The sequence below is a fragment of the Mugil cephalus genome, chromosome 7, assembly GCF_022458985.1.
Source record: "Mugil cephalus isolate CIBA_MC_2020 chromosome 7, CIBA_Mcephalus_1.1, whole genome shotgun sequence".
Lineage (NCBI taxonomy): Eukaryota > Metazoa > Chordata > Actinopteri > Mugiliformes > Mugilidae > Mugil > Mugil cephalus.
The window spans coordinates 7,440,868-7,465,601 of NC_061776.1; the positions used below are offsets into that span (position 1 = coordinate 7,440,868).

The 24,734-nt window shown below is 41.4% G+C and overlaps 2 protein-coding genes across 3 annotated transcripts in view; both read left to right on the top strand.

Annotated features, from left to right (window-relative positions):
• pip4p1a (phosphatidylinositol-4,5-bisphosphate 4-phosphatase 1a) overlaps positions 1 to 8,807 on the top strand; it is a 48,240-nt gene extending 39,433 nt beyond the window's left edge. The window contains exons 7-11 of one of the 2 annotated variants that reach the window (XM_047588724.1): positions 3,096 to 3,153; positions 4,916 to 5,147; positions 5,479 to 5,638; positions 6,534 to 6,624; positions 8,249 to 8,807. In XM_047588724.1, the coding sequence (XP_047444680.1) occupies positions 3,096 to 3,153; positions 4,916 to 5,147; positions 5,479 to 5,638; positions 6,534 to 6,624; positions 8,249 to 8,547 (840 nt within the window). In that variant the 3' untranslated portion in view covers positions 8,548 to 8,807. Of the gene's footprint in view, positions 1 to 3,095; positions 3,154 to 4,915; positions 5,148 to 5,478; positions 5,639 to 6,533; positions 6,625 to 8,216 lie in introns of both variants that reach the window. The other variant, XM_047588725.1, reaches the window with a different exon arrangement.
• Positions 8,808 to 9,659: 852 nt separating this feature from the next.
• lig1 (ligase I, DNA, ATP-dependent) overlaps positions 9,660 to 24,734 on the top strand; it is a 71,263-nt gene continuing 56,188 nt past the window's right edge. Inside the window, exons 1-7 of the mRNA XM_047588723.1 lie at positions 9,660 to 9,805; positions 10,832 to 10,894; positions 11,788 to 11,968; positions 18,112 to 18,268; positions 19,560 to 19,697; positions 22,375 to 22,680; positions 22,834 to 22,963. Coding sequence (XP_047444679.1) covers positions 9,789 to 9,805; positions 10,832 to 10,894; positions 11,788 to 11,968; positions 18,112 to 18,268; positions 19,560 to 19,697; positions 22,375 to 22,680; positions 22,834 to 22,963 — 992 coding nt within the window. The 5' untranslated portion in view covers positions 9,660 to 9,788. The remainder of the gene's footprint in view (positions 9,806 to 10,831; positions 10,895 to 11,787; positions 11,969 to 18,111; positions 18,269 to 19,559; positions 19,698 to 22,374; positions 22,681 to 22,833; positions 22,964 to 24,734) is intronic.

Sequence of the window (24,734 nt, forward strand, 5' to 3'; positions counted from 1 at the left end):
AAAAAAAACAAGAAAACTGTTGAGGCAATTATTTATTTAATCGTCTTCCAACTCATCTGCTCATAAAAAAAATTGAAAGTCAAAATCAGGAGATAAACAATGAAGTAAAAGTACAGCCGATCACTCTGCTATTTACAGTACTATTTTGCTTACTGTGATTTCCTTTACACTTATAATATTCAATATATATATAATATTCAAACTACTGTGATTTTGTCTGGTGGACAATTTACAGCATTGTACTGTTAAAATCAAACAGTAACATCACTGTGTTTATATAACTGTAGATTTCACAGTCATTTCTCACAATGTACTTATTATTTATTTATCATTCCATTCTGTAGTTCTCAAGTCTCATTATATATTATTATTATTATCTTATTTTGTGTAATATTTGGTTTCTTAAGAGCAGTACTCCTACTAGAGTCATGATATTCAACCTCTACCACTTCTACACTTTAAGTTGGTTGTATTTTTATGTCAAACTGTAATTAATTCCTGAAGCTTGGGGCAGCAACTGTAAATATTTCTGTACATTTAATATAATTATTTTTATATATTCTGTTTTTATTATTGTAACTGGTGTGTTTCAGGGTTACATCATAATTTAAAAGCATGGAGGCATGTGATGAGGTGAGGTAGGGAGGCAGAGGGAGGAGTCGCAGCATTGAAGGTGGAGGTAAAATTGGTGTGTAATTACTCCGTTACTGTCTTAAATTAGAGGGGAGGACGGTGCTGTCGACCTCCCGCTGGAGCCTGGTGTCTGCTCCGTCCTTTCTCTTTTATGGCCTCCCTAAATCCAGAGAGAGAGAGAGAATCCAGAGAGGATCTGATATTTGCTTCTCAAAGAAAACAGCTTCTTTATTTATGTGTTTAACCAACCCGATAAACAACAAGTGTAGCATATTTGCTACATGAGTCTTCATTCTTTATATTATTAGTCCGATGTTGTAATGTGTCTCAGACAGTATGTCTAATTTAATATATGGACTGGTTTATTCCATATTAGTGAAATGCTTTGATATTAATATGTCCTTCCTTCGTTCCTTCCTTCCTTTTGTACTTACTTATTTACTTCCTCCTTTACTTCCTTCTTTACTTGCTCCTTTTCTTACTCCTTTTCTTCCTTGACTTCCTCCTTTACTTACCTACTTCCTCCTGGGTTTGCTCCTTACCTCCTGGTTTACTTCCTTGTTTACTTTCTTCCAGGTTTACTTACTTCTGGGTTTACTTCCTCCTTTACTTCCTTACTTCTGGGTTTACTTCCTTACTTCCTGGTTTATTTACTTCCGGATTGATTTCTGGGTTTGCTCCCTACTTCCTGGTTTACTGCCTCGTTTACTTTCTTCCAGGTTTACTTACTTCCGGGTTTACTTCCCTATTTCCCCGTTTATGTCCTGGTTTACTGACTTCCAGGTTTACTTCCTTGTTTAATTACCTCCAGGTTTACTTCCTTCCTTCCTGGTTTACTTACTTCCGGGTTTATGTCTGAGTTTACTTACTTCCAGGTTTACGTCCGGGTTCACTCCCTGACTTCCGGGTTTACTTCCGCTTTTATTTCCTTACTTTCTTGGTTCACCTATTGGGTTTACTTCTGGGTTTACTTCTCCCTTTACTTTCTTGCTTTCTTGGTTTATTTACGGATTTATTGTGGGTTACTTCCAGGTTTACTTCCGGGTTTACTTCCTCCTCTACTTTCTTACTTCCTCATTTACTTAATTCCGGGTTTACTTCCTTACTTCCTCATTTACTTCCTGGTTTACTTTGTCACTTTCTTGTTTACCTCCTCACTTCTTGCTTTACTTCCTCCTTTACTTCTGGGTTCATTTCCTTACCTCCAGGTTAACTTCCTTGTTTACGTCTGTTTTTTCTTCCTTATTTCCTTGTTTACCTCCTTGTTTACTTCCTAGTTTTTCTTCCTTCTTTACGACCTCCTTCAAGACGTTTTCTCTCTCTCTCTTTCCGTCTCAGTCAAAGAAAAAAATAAATCGACACAGATGACGCGCGCACACACACAGACAAAACTCCAAAGTGCTAACAATAAGTCAAAGAGGGGGCTATTCTCGACTCACGGGGTCAGAACTGCAGTTACCATGGCCGTGTTGTTCGTGTCGAGTTTTCCAGCATTGTAATTGGTCCAATAGGAGCACAACGGTTGAACTCGGCTCTTTTGATCCTCTTTGATCTTTCTAAAAGCCCACCACCAATCAGTGATTGGCCAGTCACACACAGAAGCTACACGGGGTAGCAGCAGTGACTAAGGGTCCGTGATGCAACAGTAAGTATAAAGTCCTTATGGCTACGAAGAAATCAGTATTACTATAACAAACAAATAAAGCTAAAGTAACAGAATTAAATATTAAAGAACTCTTTGACTCATTATTCAAACTATTGTGATTTTGTCTCAGGGACAAGGTTTTACTGTAAAATTTACAGCATTCTGCTGTAAAAAATCAAACACGCTAAGGTTATTGTGTTTACTACAGTACATAACTGTAGATTTCACAGCCATTTGTTACAGGGTATCGCTGCCTCAGCTCTACACACGGTTCCTGGCAAATGTCCCCCGTGACCCTGCAGCAAACATGTGTGAGAGTACAGGCAAAGGACATAAAATAAGAGCTTGTCGTTGTTGTTGCTGCTCCAAGATAAGAGGATATTGTCACTTCTGGAAGAGGCTCTTGGAGAAGAGAGTGTGTGTGGGGAAAAGGGAGTTATGTGAAGTTCTTCTTGAAGAGATGAGTTTTGAGCCGGCCGGGGAAGGATGGACGGTGGGTGTCTGAATCGCCGAAGGTCACTTTGTCTGTTATTATGGGATGAAATTATAGAAAGCTCCTAAACAGCCTCATTTAAGCCACCATAAAAGCTTGATTAGGTTAAATTTCAAGCACATTCTGAATTGAAAACCACTATTTATTCACGGTTGTATTTTGTGTGAAGACGGTTTCATTTCACCAGTGATACTGAGACCAGACGTTGCTGTAATCAATCACATCTGTGCTCTGTTGTGACGGCTAATTTAACAAAAACACGATTAATATTTACTTTAAGCAGCTAATTTTCTTGATTATTATCATTTATTTTTTGGATGGCAGATGCAGTGCAGCTGTAGCTCTTCTGTCGGACACCTTCCATCACCGTACTGGAGCAGAAGTAAGACTCCTCCTCTGTCTCTGTTTCAGTTTGTTTGTGTTTGAGCATTCATCTCAGTTATTTACATGCGTGTGGGAGAGCGTTCACAGTTATGTAAGAGTTGTTATTATGCATTTATTCTGTGCAGAGAGGAGCAAGAAGCTTTATAAAAAACAAAGAAAACTGAAAAGTCAAAGATTTAAATAAAGAATTTGTCAATCTGTAACAAATAATGTTGTTTAATTGTCTTAATTTTGCTTTATATAAGTAAATTCTAATGAGTTGGTGCAGCAGATCAGTAAATCTTAGTTCTTGTGTTTAATTCCTTGTATAAGTGCACTGGGCCTTTTAGACTCCAAGGAAGATTTTACAGACGGCCGCTGTGCTGCCAGAAACCATTTTGCAGCAAATGAACGTGTGGCCCACTCAGCAGAAATGAGCTGAGCTCAGAAGAAGCCTGAAATCTCATAACGTCCGAGTGATTAGTTTTCTTGCTCGTCGCGGGACAACAAAGCTTCAAACAGATGCACACACACACCTCTCTGCCCTCTGCAGTGTTTTGAAACAGCAATTTAGCTGAATCCTCCTTCACTTCCATACTTCCTCCTTTACGTCCTTACTTCCTTCTTTACTTAATTCTTACTTCCTCCTTTACTTCCTTACTTCCTCCTTTACCTTCTTACATCCTCCTTTACTTCCTTACTTCCTCCTTTACTTCCCTCTTTACTTCTTCCTTTACTCCCTGTTTCCTCCTTTACTTTCTTCTTTACTTCCTTCTTTACTGCCCTCTTTACTTACTTCCTCCTTTACTCCCTTCGTTACTTCCTAATTTCCTCCTTTACTTCCTCTTTTACTTCCTCCTTTACTTCCTTACTTCCTCCTTTACTGCTTTCTTTACTCCATTCTTCCTCCTTTACTTTCTTCTTTACTTCCTCCTTTACTGCCCTCTTTACTTACTTCCTCCTTTACTCCCTTCTTTACTTCCTAATTTCCTCCTTTACTTCCTTCTTTACTTCCTCTTTTACTTACTTACTCCCTTCTTTACTTCCTTCTTTATTTCCCTCTTACTTCCTCCTTTACTTCCTTATTTCCTCCTGTACTTCTTTACTTCTTCCTTTATTTACTTCCTCCTTTAGTTTTTTTGGGGAGGTTTTAGGGAAGTGGAAGTAACAAGTAACAACAAGTAACAAGGAAGTAAGTAAAGGAAGAAGTAAAGGAGGAAGAAACGAAGCAGGGTTCTCGAAAGCATCTTGAGGCAGAACTGAAAGTGGCGAAAATCAGTTGCATCCAGGATATTGCTCAATTTTTTTTTTAATTTCCCCAATGGGGATCAATAAAATATCATCTTTAAAACATGTCCTATGACTCCACAAGATTTTGGTTGAAATAGCTCGATAATATTTGTGGAAACACACCTTTATCTATTTCTGGTTGAGAGTTGGCTGAGATGGTGGATGCTGTTCTCACATTTAGACGGTAAACACGATGGCGTCTAGTCAAATCTGGCCAATGCAAACACAAAACCACAGAAGACGGAGTTCCTTGCTTTTTAAGACCCCCGCAAAAATTGTAATTTCTCTCATTTAACCCCTGTGTGCTGCACATTTTTACAAGTTTTTAGTATTTTTTAGTTGTGGAAGAAAATGGTGAAGATTAAATTCTGCTACAGATTCTGCCTAAACTTGATAAAACAAAGCTCAGTCCCCTTGTTTATAATGCACAAATCAAATTATTAACTATTTCCTGCAGAATCTAACGAGTCGTTTTCCTCTTTCTCCTGCAGCTGTGTTGTTCCCCGACTGGGCCTACAAGCCGGCCTGGTCGCCCGGCTCCAGACAGGTCCAGTTGTGGCACTTCCTGCTGGAGCTTCTGGGTCGAGGTGAGGGCGGGGCCATCGGCTGGGGAGGGGAGTGGGGCGAGTTCATCATCAGGGACCCCGAGAGGCTGGCCAGGCTGTGGGGGGAGCGGAAGGGCAAACCGCACATGAACTACGACAAACTCAGCCGGGCACTCAGGTAATGCAAAAGTGAATTGGTTAGTAGTGATGTTCATACCCCCTGGTATCGCAAGTATCGATATTTCAGTATCGGTCTGCACATCACTGCTGGTTAGTCCACTATCACACATAATTCACACATGAGCATCTTCCATATGGTTAGCAGCACTTTAACACAGCACTCTCTCTGCAGCTTCTCCCCCAGGCTTTGAATAATTCCACCCTCTACCTCGCTAACTCGTGCTGTCAAATTAAATCTTAAAGTCTAAAAATGCCCACAGACGTAACATCTGGGGAACAGAAACTCACCATACCATGAGAACATGACACAGAAAGCATTTTACTTCCAGATACTACTACAACAAACGCATCCTGCACAAGACCAAAGGGAAGCGGTTCACCTACAAGTTCAACTTCAGCAAACTCATCCTGGTCAATTATCCAGGGTATCCACCACCTCCACCTCCACCTCATCCGCCACTGACGCCATCATCCACGCCCGGCCATCAGGTCATCACCACATCCTCACTTCGACTTAAGGGTCTCCACCCCGAGCAGAACTGGCTCCTCGGTGTAGCCCTTTAAGAAGGGTTTAATTCCACAATAATTTTCTTTTATCCTTCGATATTTGAAAACTGCCTACCTTGGCTTAATGTGAATTTAAATAATTTAATGTAAAACCAGCCAATGCTCCTCCAACTGTGAGTGGAGTCAAGAATTTGTGTAAAATGTTGTAATTTTGCAAAAAGAAATTGGAATTAAACTCTTAGTCTGTGTCCGAAATCGCTCCCTAACCCATACATAGAGCCCTATACAAGGGTTACGCCATTTTGTAGTAATTCTATGCCCTACATAGGGGACTCAATTTCCCATGAAGCGGGTGGTGGATATCCCATCGTGCATTGCGTCTCTAGCGCCGCCGTTAATGACCGTTAATGGCCGTTAGTGAGACATAGTTTGAAGTTTCGTTGCGCAAATATGGAACTTTTTTTTTTATATATATATAATTTTATTTTGTATTTCACGAACATCACACATATTTCTTGACAAAATCATCACGGTTTTGTAATGTGTAAATTATAATGGGATAACCAGCGGAGACGGAGTCAGGGAGCGATTTCGGTCACAGGTTTAGTGTCGTGTTATTATTATTTATTTAGTTATTTTTAAAGATATGTGTGCAAACTTATCCAGCTATTGGATTTATTAATTTATCAGTCATCCGTTTAAGGTTTCAAGCTTTTCATTCGCTCGTGTTTAAGTTAATGATTAAGTTAATGTTAGTGATTTTTTTTTTTTTTTTTTTTTTTTTAACCCGTTGTTCTCGATGTTTTGTGCTCTCGGACCGAACTGATCCATCTCGACCTTCCTTTCATCTCATCCTCCATCCGTTCACTTCCTCCAGCTGGTCCAGACCGGCCCTCTTTCCTTCCCTCTCCTCCCCGCTGAGAGTGGCCTTCCTCTGGGTGGAGGAGCGGGGTCAGTGATGGACAGAGGTAAGAACGGGGGTCAGTAACTACTGTGACAGTGAACGCATCACTGAAGGCAATACTTGGAAAATCTGTTGCTCATTGCATTTAAGTCATGAGGAGAGTTCGCTGCTCATTACTGGCAGTTTTGAACCCGTCTCTAAACACTAGCCCAGGGGTCTTTAACGTTTTTCAGGTCAAGGACCCCAAACTGATGGAGAGATTAATTAGGGACCCCCTACCTACTATATATGTTCTCTAAAAAAAATCTCTAAAATTTAAATTTGTGGGGGAAATGAAAAAATATACAAAAAATGGCTGATCAACCAAAGATTTTGCTACCCCCCCCGCAGTACCACTACTACCCCCTAGGGGTCGCAGACACCCTGTTGAAGACCTATGCACTAGGCCACAGCTGCTGCCAATTTACAGCCCCTAAAAAAATGCATATTTGTCTGACTTCTTTGTCACCTGAAGCTGGTTCCTACTGAACAGACGGATTTACGGTTTGTGTATGTATTTTATTTAATAAAAGCTATAATAACATTTATTCATGTTGCACTTAAATCTGAAATTTGCTTCGCAAAGAAAGCAGATAAATAGTCATCAGTTCATTTGTGTATAAAATTTTATTTTTTAATATATATATATTTATTCCACCAAGTGTTGAAATTTTTTAAAAATGTGGAAGTGCCAAAAAGAAACTGCAGTTCCATGAATGTCCACTAGATGCTGGCTTCCGAAAAAATGACCTCCATGTTAAAATGACCAATTTTTCAGCTAAACCATACATGTTTACAACCACTTCATCGCAGTTAGATTTATCCTAAGTCCTACTTTTATGCATTTTAAGAGTGTGACCACGTCTGGATGTCATCTCAGGTTGTTAGCTTTCTGTCGCCTGCCTCAGTTTCTGAGATTAGCTCACAACTCGTCAGGCACTGCCAAGATGTCTGACCAGCTACGAAGCTAAATCCTAAAACAACGGCTCGCCGTAGCTTTAAACTAACGCTTCTCGGACATGAGCTACAGTTCTTGGGGACTATTTTTACCAGTGGATTAACAGACAGCAGCAGCAATGAGGGAAATATCCTGATGTCTTTTCTTTAACTCTGCTGTTAAAATAAAAAGTGAAAACACCTAAGGAGAGAACTCCTCACATTCACTCATCACATCACAAGACTCACAAGCTCCTTTTAGATCGTGTTACAAGGAAACTGCATTTTGAAGGCGTCGCGCTTTTACACTTTAATGTGTTTGAAGCTGAAACAGGATGACGTGATGGGTAATAATGCAAAGAGGAAGTACAGTGTGAATTTATTCAAGTAGACTGGGAAAGAGTAAGTAAAGAATATTAAGAATAAATATAAATAATATTCATTATTTATTTTAAACTCTATTTTTTTGTAATTTGGACACAGACATTTTAATTTTATGTCCATTTATTATTTTTGTTTATAAAGCATTCAAGAATCTAGTGTCCTTCAGTTTTTGATAAAAATCTAACATTTTTGTGGACTGCTTTTTTAATTTAACTCTTTTAATTTAGCTCTGAATGACTTCCGGTAATCATAAATAAACATGTATTTATTCTCCACACATCTCACGTCCCACTGAAGACTTCTTCCTCCCTCGCTCTGCTTCTTGACAGCCGTCCAGCCTCTTCCTCACCCCTTCTTGCTCCCGTGTTGCCTCCCCAAGCCGCTCCCTGCTCCCAGGCCCCGCCACGGCCCCTTCCCCGCCTTCATCTCCCCCGCCCCCGCACGTCAACCCGGGGTCAACCTGAGGGAGCCCGGGGAGTCGGGCCTGAGCGGCGCTAACGGCTGGCTGCACAAGAGCCCCGCGGCGTGGGACCTGAACATCGGTCGAAGCCTGTTTGCTGGAGCGAGGCAGGCCGAAACCCGCGGGGAGGAGAAGACGGCGGCTGCACAGATCAGGGGGAGGGAGTGAAGGCGACGGACAAAATACAACAGATGGACTGATTTTCCTCTTGAAATCTGAAAAACACTCGTTTAGTAGTTTATGATTAACTGTTTGTGGTTCAAAACACACAGACTTTATATTTATTCAGATGGACTTGTGTTGTTGGTTTTTATTTTAACAGAAATATTGACAGCCCTTCATGACACGGTGGATTTGCACTTGTAAACAATTAACAACGCGGCTCTTGTGTTTGAGTAAATAAAACAGTGCGCTCATCTTACATTATTCACCTGTTTGTTTTTTTGGTTAATTCGAGTTTCGTGGAAATGGGACGAGCTGCATAAATGCTGCATTCAAAGCAGACATGGTGAAATTTTTTATGCTCCACGTCACCTGTGCAGCATCAGGACCAGAAAAACTCCCTGCAGTTTCCACTCCAATGCCCCAGGGGGCAGTAGTGGCTGCGGTATCAAGACACTCACTTCCTGACTACGAAGATGGGTAAAGAAAGAGGTGCCACTCTGATCAGTCTTTTGAGTACCATCATCATTAGTTTCAAATAAAAGGTTTCGTTTTCAAAATTTTAAATAAAGCACACGATCATTACGTTTTATTTCATTATTGTCTCAATATTAGCAAAAATGTATTTATAGTTTTTAAAGTTTTCAGTTATTAGAGGTCAGAAATAATATATTCTGCTTTTTAGTTTTTATTATTTACCAACTTGATTGAAATAAACTGAGCAAGACAAAGTCTGTTAACAATTTGATAAATTAATTGATAATTGGACAAATTTCTAATTTTATGTATGTTAAGAATGTCTCTATTTTTTTCCTTCTAAATATTTTTGTATATTTGTATAAATATTACACAGTTGTTGATATTTTTTGTATATTTTGTCTGTTTCAGCAGAAGGACTTTTGCTTACACTGTGTTTTATTACATTTAACTACATTTTACCTACATTTTAATTTGTTTTATTTAATCTTTATTTTTTACTCGAGGAGTGTTTGTTTATGTGCAAATAAGCTACTGCGACCCAACAATTTCCCATGTGAATCACTTTAAGTCTAAAAGGAACTAAGTCACATTTTTCTGTTCACCAGTGACTCCTCTTCGCAAATTTAAAAGCTTTGGCTGAATTTTCGCGCCGATTATTCCAGTCTGTCAGCCCGCGAGTTTCTATCTGCGTTTCTGTGTATCGCTGACGCCTTTGTGCTATAATCTAATTTATAGTCCAATAAATAGCAGAAGACTTTGAAGACAACATGCAGCGGAGCATCGCGTGAGTCAAACAGCTGGTGAAAGTGGAGCTCGCTGGTCTCCAGCTTTAGCATGTGGATGTTTGTGTTCGTGTAGCTTCCCCCTCCACAAGCTGGAAGCCTAACAAATATATGGGTTAAACGGGCTTAAAAGTGCGAGGCTATAATGTCAAGTGGGGTCAGTTGTGCTGTTGATAGTACAACTTTTCACTTAGCATTAACATAAACTAGGCTCCGACGTCTGTTTTGTTGTTTTATTGATGGGACTATATTCGCTCCAAAACTCCTCTTAGATAAATGTGCAGCGTGACGCGCCCAGCTTAGACCTTGCGTTTTATTTCTTATCTTGTCCCTTATCTTCTTCTTTCTTATCTTTATTATCGTATGAACAGAAAACCCGCTACACGTCTGCTACTCTCGCTCTTTATAGGGCACCCATTGACATACTGACATACTGCTGATACTAAATCCTAAACTTCAACCCTAGAGTGTTTTATATTAGATATGAAACAGGGTGTTATATATAATATATATAGTAAAGACACTGAAAAGTGTCAGTTAAGTAAATGACTACAGATCAAATAAACCTTCCAACCTTCCAAACCTTTGTGAACGTTTTCATGGAGAAAATCAGGATTTATGTTACATGTCTAACATGTGTAAACATGTGTTTAGACCATTAGAAGGTAACATGCACTTTGTGGTACCCAATAAAGCAATTTTCATGCAGATGTGGACCTTGAAGACCACATTTGATTCTGGTTAGACTTGAGAATGTTTCCTTGATCTTCTCTGATTGGCTGAATGAAAACCACATGAGGCACAAGGTTGCAGCTTGAAATGTGTGATGAAGTTACCATTTCTGGTTCCCTGCCCTATAAAGGTTTAACCTCCACTCTACCTTAGCACTAGCATGCTAACAGGACCTTACACGAGGACCAGCTGTGTTGTTATAAAACAAATACCACCTTAAAACTCGATGTGCTACACTTTATTACGCTGACTGTAAGTACAATAACACCCAAAATGTGTTTGTCCTCCTCCGTCAGATCCTTCTTTCAGCCCAAGAGCAAGGACGCTCAGAAGAAAACTGCAGATGAACCTGTGAAAAAGTAAGATTCTTCATTGCATGTCACTCTAAAGAGAAGATTAAACCTCTGTGCATCCATAAGTCCAGTCGCCTTTTCTTTTATTGCCGAGCCCTGAATGACTGAGCACCTTCACAGACGTAAAGCTCCATGCAGCTCTTTACTTAATAAACCCTGTTATGTAGAGACATGCAAAAAAACAATCCTTAAATTGTGAATGTTTATACCCGACGAGGCTTCTTTGTGTGTAATTCTGTCCGTTTGTGTTAAATTTACCTAAAAAGTCTAATAAACTGAGACACAGATTCTCCCTTTCAGCCGAATCGATTAGTTAATTAATTGGTAATTAGGTTGTTTATTCTGAGGCTGTGGCTCGGCGTGTAGAGCGGGTTGTCCTGAATGGGTGAAAGCGCTTTGAGTACCAATAGGTAGAAAAAATAAAAGCAGGACTATTTACCATTCTCCCATTAGGATGAAACACGGACTCCTCGTGCAGGATGGGAGGCTGTATCGGTGCATCAGCACGTTTTCAAACCCATTTTTGAGCTGTGAACCATGTGCAGTTCTCTTTGAATCGTTCTCAAATCTCTCGGAGCTGCTCAGTGAAACTTTTTTTTTTTTTTTTTTTGCATGTGTGTCCAACTATTAAAATCAAAGGAGGCTGTGAAAGTGATGAGAAGTTCTGTTTCTCATCTCTGAGGCTGCTTTGATGATAAAGTGTTCATTATCTCCAGACTGTATAATCTTAAGACAAAGTTTAATTGACTTTATGTAATGATCTCCTCATCATTTGTTCGACCTAAAAAAAAAAAAAAGGTTTTTCTTGTCTTTTTATTGCTTGGTCCACTTTTAAACAACAACTGGGGCGTTCTTTCTTTATTAGTTTGGTTTGCATGACGTCTCAACTCTGTCTCCAGACCTACCAAGAGTCCTCTGAAGGTGCAGAACGGTGTGCAGGAATCAGACTCGCCCATCAAGAAGGTGGTCAAACGCTGCCGCCAGATCGTGGACAGCGATGAAGAGGAGGCGCCGGACGTTAAGGAACAAGTCGCCGCGAAGGCACAGACGGACAAGGACGGCTCTGATAAAACACAAAAGGTAAAAAGGGATGTTTCGCTTTCCATTCGCTACATCAGAGTTGTTTTTCCTTTAAACTTAGCTGCAGTGTCTTGGTGAAAGCCGCGCTAGAGAAAAACAGTTCAATGTCATTGATGCGAACAGATAAAGCAGACAAACTTTTACATGAAGATGAATGAGAAGCCTTCGTTTCTTCTCCTCCCGCCCGCCCCGAGAGATATTTGGCAAGTCGTTTAGCAAATTCTCTAACTTCGCATTGTAAACCTGAACAAGCAGAATCTGATTGAGACTATCCGAGCTCCTATAGGCGCATCAGAGCCCATTGTCTATGAAGCGACGGGTGAAACAGTAATTCTACGTCCGTCAATACGCGACGTAATGAAAAGACCTGATTACATCGACTTTCGCTGCTTTTCTCTTTAGCCGCCTTGCTCTTTTCATCTGCGCTACATCAGCAATTATTGATTATTTGCGCATCGAGGGAATAGATTAGGATGAATGCACGGAGCCCTTTTTATACGGTTGTTATTATTATTATTATTATTTCTTTTATACTAGGAACTGTCCGCTCTTACGCTGGAGTCAGACACAGAGCTGCTCCACGGGACATAAATATATGGCAGCGACTAATTATTATTTTCACGGGTGACGATTACTGTTTTTATTTTTTAAAATTAATTATTGGTCTCTAAAATGTTGAACTCCGTTAATAACAAAACGAGACAACAACAACAAAAAAAAACACCTTGTGTGAATGGATTTTGTAGTAGATAATATATATATATATAATATAATTCATGTCACATAAGAATCATCCTATTTTCACTGGTTCAGGAGTTCTCGATGTTCAGCGTCGATCAGGTTTGTGCTGCTCCCACTTGGATTTTATTTGAATAATACCTTTGTGCCAGCTTGACCCCGGCCCCCCGTGTCTTGTTCAGCGTTTTTATGCTGCCTTGTGACAAATTTAATTGACGACTTATTGTAGCCGTAGTGGAAATTACTTTGGTTTCCCAAAGTCTGAGATGCCTAATGAAGATGCTTTTGTTGTGCCTTTGTTTTTATCTTTAATACAAACAAGTTTTTATCACAAATGACACCGTGTCAGAATATCCCATGCCCTTGTTAGCTTTAATGACTGCAGCGTACGAGCTGCATGGAGTCTGCTTCAACATGATCGCCCGCGGTGCTGATAATTATTTCTGCTTCAAATCGTTGAGTGCTCCACAAATGTTCACCGCGGTGGAGGTCAGCCGACTGTGGAGGAAAAATCCATGACAGTCAGCACTCCTGCGTTGTCTTTGATTTTTTTTTTTCGAAGCTCCTAGATGTGCTCGGGCTCATTATCGCGCTGCAGTGCGACTCCGTCTCAACTAAGTCGCCGACCGAGAAGGTGCAGCATGACTCCGAAAGGACGGAGTTCTTCTTCTTCTTGGTTGGAGGGGAATGAATTCAGTGGAGGAGCAGAAAAGCGACCCTCACACCTGCAGCATGTTTCACTGTTCCCATCGTTGCCTCTGTCGTTCGCGTGTTGTTTTAAATCCGTTTGACTTCAAACGCCAAGCAGCAATGAAGGCGGGTTATCAAACAAACATGTGTTGCCTGTGTCTGGACCAAAAACTTGACACTCGAACGCACCAGCAGGCACATGTGTTCTCCATCTGCATGAAAGGAAGACACATCTACGTGGAAACGAGGAGAGCTACTATTAGCTGTGAGGCTAGGAAGCTAGGAGGAGCTACGCAAGGTCGCACAGAGCTGAGATTTCCTCAACCATGCTGATGAGTTTTTCTACAGCTTCTTCGTTCTAGATGATATATTGTGAAAACGTGTGTATTTGAATGAGGATAATGAGAAGAGCCTTCTGTCTCCTTTCGTTTGCTTTAGTCACTTCTGCACTTCTACAGACAATGAGAGAGATCACTCTCACTCTTACCAACTGGTTCTGTCCTGGCACAGGCTGCCTACCTACCTACCTACCTACCTACCTACAAACCAACCAACCAACCAAGTGACTTCCTATCTACTGATGACCGACCAACGTCATACCTACTTGCCTACCTACCTACCTACCTGCCAACCAACCAACCAACCAACCAACCAACCAACCAAGTGACTACCTACCTACCTACCTACCAACCAACCAACCGACTTCCTACCTATTGATGACCGACCAACTTCCTACCTGCCTGCCTACCAACTAACCAACTAACCAACTAACCAACCAACCAACCAACCAACCAAGTGACTTCCTATCTACTGATGACCGACCAACGTCAAACCTACCTACCTACCTACCTGCCAACCAACCAACCAACCGACTACCTACCTACCTACATACCTACCTACCTACCTACCTACCTACCAACCAACCGACTTCCTACCTATTGATGACCAACCAACTTCCTACCTGCCTGCCTGCCTACCAACTAACCAACTAACCAACCAACCAACCAACCAAGTGACTTCCTACCTACTGTTGACCGACCAACTTCCTACCTACGTACGTACGTACCTACCTACCAACCTACCTACCTACTTACCTACTTACCTACCTACCTACCTACATACCTACCAACCAACCAATGAACCAACCAAGTGACTTCCTACCTACCTGCCTACCTATCTACCAACCAACCAACCAACCAACCAACCGACTTCCTACCTACCTACCTACCTACCTGCCTGCCTACCTACCTACCAACCAACCAACCAACCAACCAACCAACCAAGTGATTTCCTACCTACTGACCGACCCACTTCCTACCAATATGCTGATCGACCGACTTCCTTCCTACCGACTGACCGACCGACCCACTTCCTATCTATATACCTACCTACCGACTGACAAACTGACTTCCTACTGACTGACTCCTACCTATAAACCGACTGACTGACTTCCTACATACCTACCTACCTACCTCCTTCATTTCTTTCTTTAAAAACAACACATTTGGCCAAAGTGCTGTACTTTTATGTCTTTGCAGATTTTACGTACCAGCTCGTCGTTGGTGTTCTCAAGAGCAACGTTTTAGTCCACACAATCACATTTGTTTAAATCAGTGACAGCTTAAGTGAATATCTTTGATCATCTTGTGACAACTGGGTGTTCTGCTGGGAAACTTTTGGACCTGGCATTCATTCATTCATTCATTCATTCACTCATCCATTCATTCATGTGGATGTTACTTAGACATGTAGCACCCACCTAGACCAGACCAGACACCCCCACCCCATAGCAATAGTGGTTAGTTCACACTAGCAGTTAAAGAGCGACAAGATAACTACAGTTTTAATGGAATATCACGATATGGGGCAGGAGAGGTGCATGACACTAACCAACCAACCCACTCTTTAACAACCCACGACCCACCCTTTAACAACCACACAGTTGGCCAAAATGCTGTACACGCACATGACAATAGATAAAACACATAACAGATGTAGAAACAAAATTAAAATCGTAAACAATTAAACAATAAGAAGCAACATTTCAGCCTGAGTTAAAGGTGAGTTAAAACGTGATTTAAAAAGGAGTGAGTCGTCCTCTCTGAGTCATTCTGAAAGAGCTGCCCCCCAGACTTAAAAATTAAAGGCGATCACGCAGTAACATGTCAACCAATCATAGGCTTTAGTTGCACCATTAGCATTTTTCCACTGAAGTGGTTCAGTCTCTCCACCAGACCGGCCTCCTTTTCACAGACTGGGAGCCTTGTGTTCTGTATTTCACAAGTTCTCCATCATAGACGAGGATCATTTTCTGTCTTCCGCTGAACAAAGCCAGCTGCAAAGATCTTTTGATGGCTTCAAACAGAGTCGATCCGAGTGTTGTTCAGTCTCAATGCTGCAACAAAATCTGCTCGAAACCGGGACACCCCTGAGTCTGTACATCTGTTTAAACGGATCCTCATTGAGGAGAGTCACGCCAGATGGAATAAGTGACTTTTTACAGCCATTGGTTTGAGTGTGATCCTGACAGATCTCGGTTCCTTTTCTTTTTTTTTTGTTTATGCGCCGACTTCACTTTGACAACACACTTAGAAACCGTGCAGAATCTTAAATTCCGCTTACTTTCTTTTAAATGCTCAGTTTGCAATCATATCTTTTCATGCCTTTTTAATTATTCAAACGATCTGCAGCGCTGAGTCTTACCACGTGCCCCTGTCTTAAAAATCATTGCTGTAATCACAGCTCCATTGTGAGACCGGCGTGTTTCTGCCCGTGGCCTTCGTCGGGGGGGTCATCCTCATCAGGGATGCCGAGCTCGTATCCCCCCCCAAAAGCACGCACTCCCATTACTGGCACTTATTAATAGTTTATAAGTTGGAAGTGTGGAGATTTTATGCAGTAATAACCTTGCAACAATGGGTAATTGGGACTATTGAGACGTATCATGTATGAGCCATAACGGTGGCGTTTGAAGGCGGTTGCCAGCCTGCCTGCTGTTCCCTGCCTCTTTTAATTGCCGCACTTTGTAAAAGACGGCTTCATTACACAACAAACATGTTTTCTTTCTTTCCCTTTTCAGGCTCGCAGAGATGTGCAAAATTTTTATAAAAGAAAGGGGAGACGCTTTGAGACGCAAAAAAAAAGAGTTTTTATTTGAATTAATTGATGTGATAGAAAGTGCAGGAAGTTTTCGAGCCTATAAAACTGTTTTTAATGTTTTAATGATGCCGAGTACGTGGGTTGTTCCAGACGTGATGGAGGATCCTTCACTTTGTCTCCATGATGTCGGGGCCATATGTCGGACCATTACCTATCGCTCTTTTGGCTGCATTTAATTTTTTTTTTTATTACTTTTGAGCTTGTGAATTCGGGGTCATTCAGGGTTTTGCAGTGTTAGTTTCCAATACTTTCTAAAAGGCGAAGATCCAGCATCATAGTCTCACAGGCTTTTGTTGAAATTGTTGCTCATTTCACGATATCATAGCACCTTTCAAAACCGTGATCCATAAAAAATAAGTGCAAATAAAATCAAACAAGACAAAATAACCAAATAGAAAAAAAAATCAGAACACAGTTACTTGATTATATGTTCACATTTCTTTATTCCCCAATGTGCAAAATGACAATTTTTTACATGCATTCATCTTGTTTTTTTTATATATATATTTTTTTTTTAAAAATAATGTTTTAACACTTCTTTTTACCACCTGTGTGCGCGGCCTTTAACCCACCTGCTGCTGTTACGCTGCTAATATCTCCACTGTGGCGTAATTTAAGAGTTGTCTCCTCTTATCTTGGAGAGAGACTCAGAGTTGACCTTTACTGAGGATCTGGGTCAGAGATCAGGTCGTAGGATCTTCAGAGACGTAGACAGAAACCGGCTGATTCATAGCTTTAATAACAAAGCTAAAAACAAAAGAAATTGTAAAAAGCACTTCTTGAAATTACAGGGGCAGGCAGGATACGTGGAGGGTGTTTATTGTAAGTCTTGGTGTGTTTTTCGCCTCCTGATGCCGGAATAAAGTCTGGAAGAGATAAAAGGCTAAAGGGTGTGAGACACCAGACCTTTAACCTTTAACAGCGTGACCATCGAGAATGAATAAACTGCAGTTTGCAGCTCTTCCTGTTTCCTATTTTGATCGATGAGTACAAATTACCGCCACCTGCTGGCGCGGAGAGTTATTTACTTTTACGTATTTGCTGATGTTACGTACCAGCTTGACTTTGGTGCGTTCAAGAGCAACGTTTCAGTCCGGACAATCACATTTGGCCTTTGTTGCAGTTGACACTTGGCGTTCATTCATTCATTCATTCATGTGGATGTTAGTTCTTGCAGTGACACTCATTGATGGCAGCCGCCTGACACAGGAACACACAAAGTGTTGACCTGGCCTCCGCATTCACCAGATCCCAAACTCATAAAATACCTTTGGGATGATCCCACATGTCCATTGTCTGAGGAGTCACGACTCTTTTTGGTGGCCTAAAGGTGGACAGGTTGGTGGACAGGTTGGACAGATCATTAGCAATAAAGAACCAGTCTTCACGAATACATGTAGTACATACTTTGGCTTTCCTTGGCAGAATGGTGCCACGCTGAGTATTGGTGACATTATAATCCACATTATATTGTTGACAGTGGCTCCTGTCATTTCCCTGCTGCCTTCTTCTTCTTTTGTCGTAACCATCTCTCCCCGCTTGTGTCTTTTTTGCAGAAGGATGACGTGTTTAAGGCGGTTCCCACCCCGCTGTCTCCACCACCAGCCCCGACCACGCCCGCCACCCCGGCTACCCCGGCCTCTTCGGCTTCACCCGGGACCCCGACAACCCCCAACTCCATCTCCCCGTCCGGCATCGTGAAACGCAAGACCGGTCACTATCCCATCTGAACTCTGACACAAGCTTAGATTGATAGTTTTCCTGCCTTCCAGCCTTTTTTTTTTCACTCGGTTGCTTGTTAGCGGCGGCCTAATGGTTCCAAATAGTCGTTATTAAACAAAGAGAAGGAGAAACAACACATTCATCACGAGCCACAAAGCGACTCGGCGCGGCCTCTTTTCTCCCTCCTGGACTCTCCGGGATTGACACGAGGCTCGACTGTGTCGCCCCATTTGTCATTAATCTCATCTGCTGAGCCGCCCCCCCGCCCTCCTCCGGCCTATATCATTATTTTTCTGCATGTATTTGCATTGTGATAATAGTATTATTACTGCGGCGTTGTCTTGTGATGTGTCGTTTCTGCTGACTGGGTCTTAATGGAACCAGCCGAGCGTGTCGTCCTATTATTGCGGCTGATAGTCGGTGTTTGTTTGCCCCCCCCCCCCCCCCCCCCCCCCCCCCTCTGCTGCGCAGCCTTCGGTGACTTAAGAGCACCAACATATGTAGTGATTATTATTATTTTATAGCCGTTAACACAGCAGCTCGTGCGCTTCGCATGTGCAGCTGCGGCTTATTTGTAGAATCAGGTTTTCGTGCGTTTAGTTCCTCTTCAGTTCTACTTTGTTTCTTTCATCCTTCTGCAGCCAGTTCGCCCTTCATCATCATCACCATCATCCTCATCATCATCCTCATCATCATCCTCATCATCATCTCGGTGTTTGTGTTTGATGGCTGCAGCGTGCGCTTTCGGTTTGTCGCCATAAGAGCAGTGCCGGAGAAAACGGCACATTAAAGTAACGCTCTAATTTGACCAGAAATTGCATTCTTAATGTCCCGAGTTAGTGCTTTCATTAGAATATCTCGAAGGAAAAGGACAAACATCAGCAGCAGCAGCAGCGCTACCTGTGTCGGAAACCGTAACGAGGGCTAGAACTGAGACGGGCGCGGAACCGAAAACCCGAAAATTGCCCTCGAGCTTCGCTGCTGCATAAAATTACAAAGGAGGAAATTACACTGAATCTGTGAGCTGCTGTGCTGCATAATGTCTTTCAGGATGGGATTAGTGTTTTCATTAGCGAAGTATGCATCTCTGATTCTTTTTTCTTTTTTTTTTTCTCTCGCTGCCCTACATCCATTCCAGAAGGAGAGCGTCCCGTTTTCATTTCTCACTCCGTTTGATCGTGGCTTTATTTTAGTTTTGGAAGCTGCTCAACTTATTCTTCTCCTCATTCCTTCCTTCCTTCCCTTCTTGAATTTAATTCGATGTCCGTCCCGATGTCCGCAGCGAGGAAGATGTTCCCCAAGAGGAAGCTGGACGAGAGCAGGAGCGGCGGCGAGAGTCAGAGGGAGGAGGCCGGGCCCGGGGAGGAGCAGGGTCAGCAAAGCAAGCGACCCCGCGTGGAGAGCGTCGACCCCGGAGCAGGTACGCCTTCTGAATCAGCCACAACATTATGACCACCTTCCTGGCATTGTGTCCCGTAAAGTAACATCCACATGAATGAATCCCACGTCCAAAAGTTTCCCAGTTTGGACATTTAATTGTCACAAGATGATCAATGTCAGTGGTCATAATGTTGTGGCTGATCTGTAACCCTCTTCTTTTATCCTATTTTTTTTCCCTCTAAACTGAAGTAAACGAATTAAAATAATCTTCGTTTTGGTTTCGTAGTGTCCCAGTTCAACGCACAAAAACGTCCCATCGGTTCAGTTTCTTTATCGCCGCGGCAACAGCTCAACACTCTCACTCTGTTCACTCTGACACACAGATTTACTTTGTGCCCAAACTGAATTTGACTAATTCATTATCCAATCAAAAGGGGGAAAATAACTGGCACCACATTTCGATAAATGATCAGGTTTTAATTATGAAATAAAAATGAAAAAACGCTCTTCGGGTTCCAGCCTCTCAGATATGAACATTTGCTGCTTTTCTCTTTGATAAATGGAGAATTGGAAACAATTTCAACTGTTGGTTTGACAGAAATAAGCAATTTGGGACTCAGGGAAATTGCTCCTTTTTTTTTTCTTAGACTTCTGACACTTTGTCAGATGAATGAATGAATGAATGAATGTAGGAATAGAATAATAATCTGTAGATGAATAAAAAACAATCTCCAGTTGCAGACGATGTCATAAACTTCAGGGTAAAAGCTGAAAAAAACAAACTCTGAATAGTTTAAACTAAGTCAAATTATTCTGATTTTCTCCTTTGGGTGAAATGTGACTGAACATGTGAGTTAAAACTCTCGGTTAAATGACCGTAGGAGCTGCTGCAGGAGTCCTGCTCTGTGACTCAGCTTCACTTTGGGCTCTTTCAGACCGAACTTCTCTGGGGAATCTGAGGATAACGAACGATGAGAACTCGATGTCTCCGGGGCTTTTTTTTTTTTTTCACTTTCCATCCACGTCATCGCTGGAAACCCTGAATTTAAAATAACACCTGTGTAGCAGCAGTTTGGTGCAACAATGTCATTACCATAAAGAGGCTCGACCGTTTCTCCGGGTCCCTCCTCTTTTTAAACTTTAAAACACCGATCAGCCATAACATTAAATCCACCCACAGGAGAAGTAAATAACACTGAACATCTTGTTTCAGTCCAATCTTCTGTTCGTGTTTGTCAATTCATAGACAAATTCACCTTCACGTTCATCACTTATACTTGAAATATGAAAACAAAGTGTCCATGTAGTGTTGAGTTGGATCAATTACACCGATCAGCCACAACATTATGACTGGACAGAAGAGAAGTAGATAACGTTGACCATCTTGTGACACTACAGTGCTCTGCTGGGAAACTTTTAGACCTGGGATTCATTCATGTGGATGCTACTTGTAGCATGTAGCCCCCACTTAGACCAGACCAGACACCCCATAGTAATGACTCCTTGATGGCAGCAGCCATCCCCAGCAGGATGCAGCCTGACAGACACAAAAATGGTTTAGGAACAACTCAAAAACACATGAGGAACAGCACAAGATGTTGTAAGGATGAGTACGGTTAAGGTTTTATATGAAGCTGGTGCCAAACCAGTACTTTTAAACTTTTGGAAAACAAACAAATTTTGTCCAGAAACTGTACATTTTGTGGCATTTTGTGTCGTGCAACTTCAACAGAATATTAATTTAAATAACATAAATACAAATAAAAAATAAATGAATCAATACAAAACAAAATTCCCAGCAAACTGTCATAATTATCAGAATAAAAACAGTGGCGTGGCGTCTGTCAGGCTATGAAACATGGTTCATTTCTCAGCTTTAAAAAAAAAAAAACAAATTCCAGGTGTTCCCTTCCTTGCACATTATTTTCTTCGAGTGCTTCTTGCAGGTTGCTCAGTCTGCAACATCTGAGGTGAAGCACAGTCAAACATTTGGCCGTTTCGCACTCAGGTGTGTGGAAAAACTGACATGACGTCACGTGGAGCTAATTAAAAACTCAGCGGCATTTAAATCTGCATTGATTTTCAGTCTGGTTACTTCCGTTTACATCAGCACTGGTGCCATTATGGTACCAAGCGTCAGTGCTCATCCATAGGCATGATCCACAGGGACCCCTCCCTTTAACCCATAGGACCCAACGGCAAAACTACGAAGTAATTTTAGTTTTTTGAGTACCACTAACTTCAAATAATAAACTTAAAATAAATAAATAAATGAAGTTTGCAGCGTAACAAAGAGGGAAACGCCCCCTTTTTTCTCAAAAACTGGTCTTGTAAATACCAGCCGTGGACCCCTCAGACTTGTCCGCCCGTTTATTTTAACGTGCAGATGGGAAAATTAAAGTTTGATGCCGGGCTCCTCACCCCCCCCCCCGTCAGCGCCGTGACCCCGGCCCCGTCCGCTGGGACCCGGTGCTTCAGGTTTGTCAATAGCAATTTCTCTCCCGCCCGACTCTCTCTCTGGAGTGAAAGAGGAAGCCTCAAAAATATTACCCCGCGGCATTTATCGGAGAATGCTCTTATGTTGAAATCTGTCTTCAAACATAGGCGCCCCCCCCCCCCCCCCACAAAAAAAAAAAAAAAAAAAACTGTGTTGCCCTCAGTAAACCTGCTGGCATTTATCTCTTCAATGACTCCGCTGCCTTTTTCTGTCTGTGTAGGAAGCACCGACGAACCCATGGAGGAGGGAGCAAAGGAGGAGACGGTTGAAAAGGCAGTGACCGAGGCTAACGGCCCGGATGAGGAGGTGGAGAAGAAGAAGAAGAAGAAGAAAAGCTCTGATGAGAAAGGAAAGAAAGCTGAGGGGGCGGAAAAGAAAAATGAAGCAAAGGAGGAGGAGGACGATGATGATGATGAGGTGGTTGAAAAGAACACGCAAAAGAAAGGAGAGAGCCCGAAAAGTCAGACACCAAAGGAGCAGAAAGATAAGGAGCCGGCCAAGAAGGCCCCTATCAGCAGTTTCTTTGGTGAGGAGGAGGAGGAGGAGGAGGAGGAATTTGCATGGCTCAGTACTTGTACTTGCATTTTTAAAAAAAAAAAAAAAAGAAGTGTCTGTAAATGTGTTTTCGGGGGGAAGACGGTGGAACCTTCACCTTTAATTCATTTTACGTTTTCTGTAGTTCCCAGAAAAGCAGCAGCAGCAGCAGTGAAGACGGAGAAAACGGACAAGAGCGAAGGAGAGGAGAAGAATAATAAGAAGAAGAGCGGCGACAGGAGGAGTTCGGAAGAGGAGAGTAAAGATGTGAAAGGGTGAGACGACAGATGGATCAGTGGGGGCGTGAGGGTAAAGATCGAAAGGCCGCTACCGAGAAATGTTTCATATCGTTTATTAACTTATTACATTTTACTGCCACCAGAAGTTATATATTTGATTAAAACTCTCGCACTGAACGCTTTGTCCGTTTACAACTATAGTAGAATTAAATTCAAGCAGATAATCAAAAAGAGAAATAGGAAAAAAAAAAATTATTACAGAATTAAGACCGTGCCATAATTTGAAACTGTAAAGCTTGAAATCTAATGGAATCTCACTCATAGACGGTAAAAAAATGGACAGAACAACCAGTGTAAACTGAAGCTAAAGCAAGTAGAGCTCCCCCTGGTGGCTGGCTACAGTATAGGTCATAAGCTCCGCCCCCTCCATGTTAGTGGATGTCAAATATTTATTTTCAGGTAGTTAATATAATATTAATGCATGTTCAAATGTAATTTTATCTTTTTTTGTATAAGTTTCATTTTAGTTTGTTATTTAGCGCTATAGAAACAGGATGTGACATATTAGTGACCACTAGTTTCCATGGCGACCGGTCCTGTGTGGGGGGGAAAGAAAAAATTTAAAAAATACAGTGAATTATCCAACATTTCTTTGTAACTGACTCTGGCTCCAAACCTGCAAGATGGCGCCGCCCATATCCCTGGAAAATGTCGTCAGTTTAACTAATGCAAGGAAGTGGCGACGCATTGTCCACATATATATGTATATATATATATATATACATATATACATATATCCAGCCATTGATCTCACCTAACCCAGTAAATATGATGTGTAACAGGCACAGATTAAAGGATGAATCGTTCTCATCTCAAGGAGCCTGGTTTTTTCCTTCCAGACTGTCTGATCCAGGGAACAAGGCCACATGTCACATGACCCGTAAATGTAAATGTTACTTCCCGAAAGAACCGTTCAGTGTCAGTGCAAATATACACCAGACCGTTCGTTGTTCCATTTCAGAAAACCATCCATATTTATTTACTCGTTATGTGGAGACTTATAATTAAAAAAAAAACTCTTTCCACTCATTTACAACTGAAGAAGCTGCTTGGACAAGTTTGACTCTAATATAAAATAATAATAAAAATAAGAAGGAAACTTTCATATATACTTTCATAATATTTCTATTAAATCTCAAGCCTTCAGATGCTGAGTTGGAAACATGTTTTTGCCACATATATTATACACATATTTGTATCCTAACATAATCAGAATGATACATGGATGATACATAGATTTTTATATTATTGTCGCCTCAGCTACGTTTTTTTTTTCCCGTATTAGTTCCCCTCATTGTTATCTCAGCCTTCCTTACATAACGCGCTGCTTTTATTACTTGTAAATAAACCAGCAGCAGCAGCAGCAGCACCAGTCTATTGCTACTTTGTCATTTTGAGGTCACGTTAACTATTCCAGCCACAGACTATTTTTAGCCCTCGACGCGGAGGAAATGCATTTTTTATCCCGCTAACTGTTTATTTTTTTATCGCTGCCCCGTGTGCAACAATGAGGGAACAATGTGTGAAAGAAAGTTCAGGACTGATGTTCATTTATCCTGCGATGAATTCAGCCACTGATATTTTATTTTGAAGAATCCGAATATATAATATTACACTTTCACCATCAACTATTTTATGTGTTTTTTTTCTTTTCATATTCATTTTGCAGTAGTTTAACGACCTGTGAAAGTTAAATTTAGTACATTTCATAGTATCTCATTCTCACACACTGATCAGCCACAACATT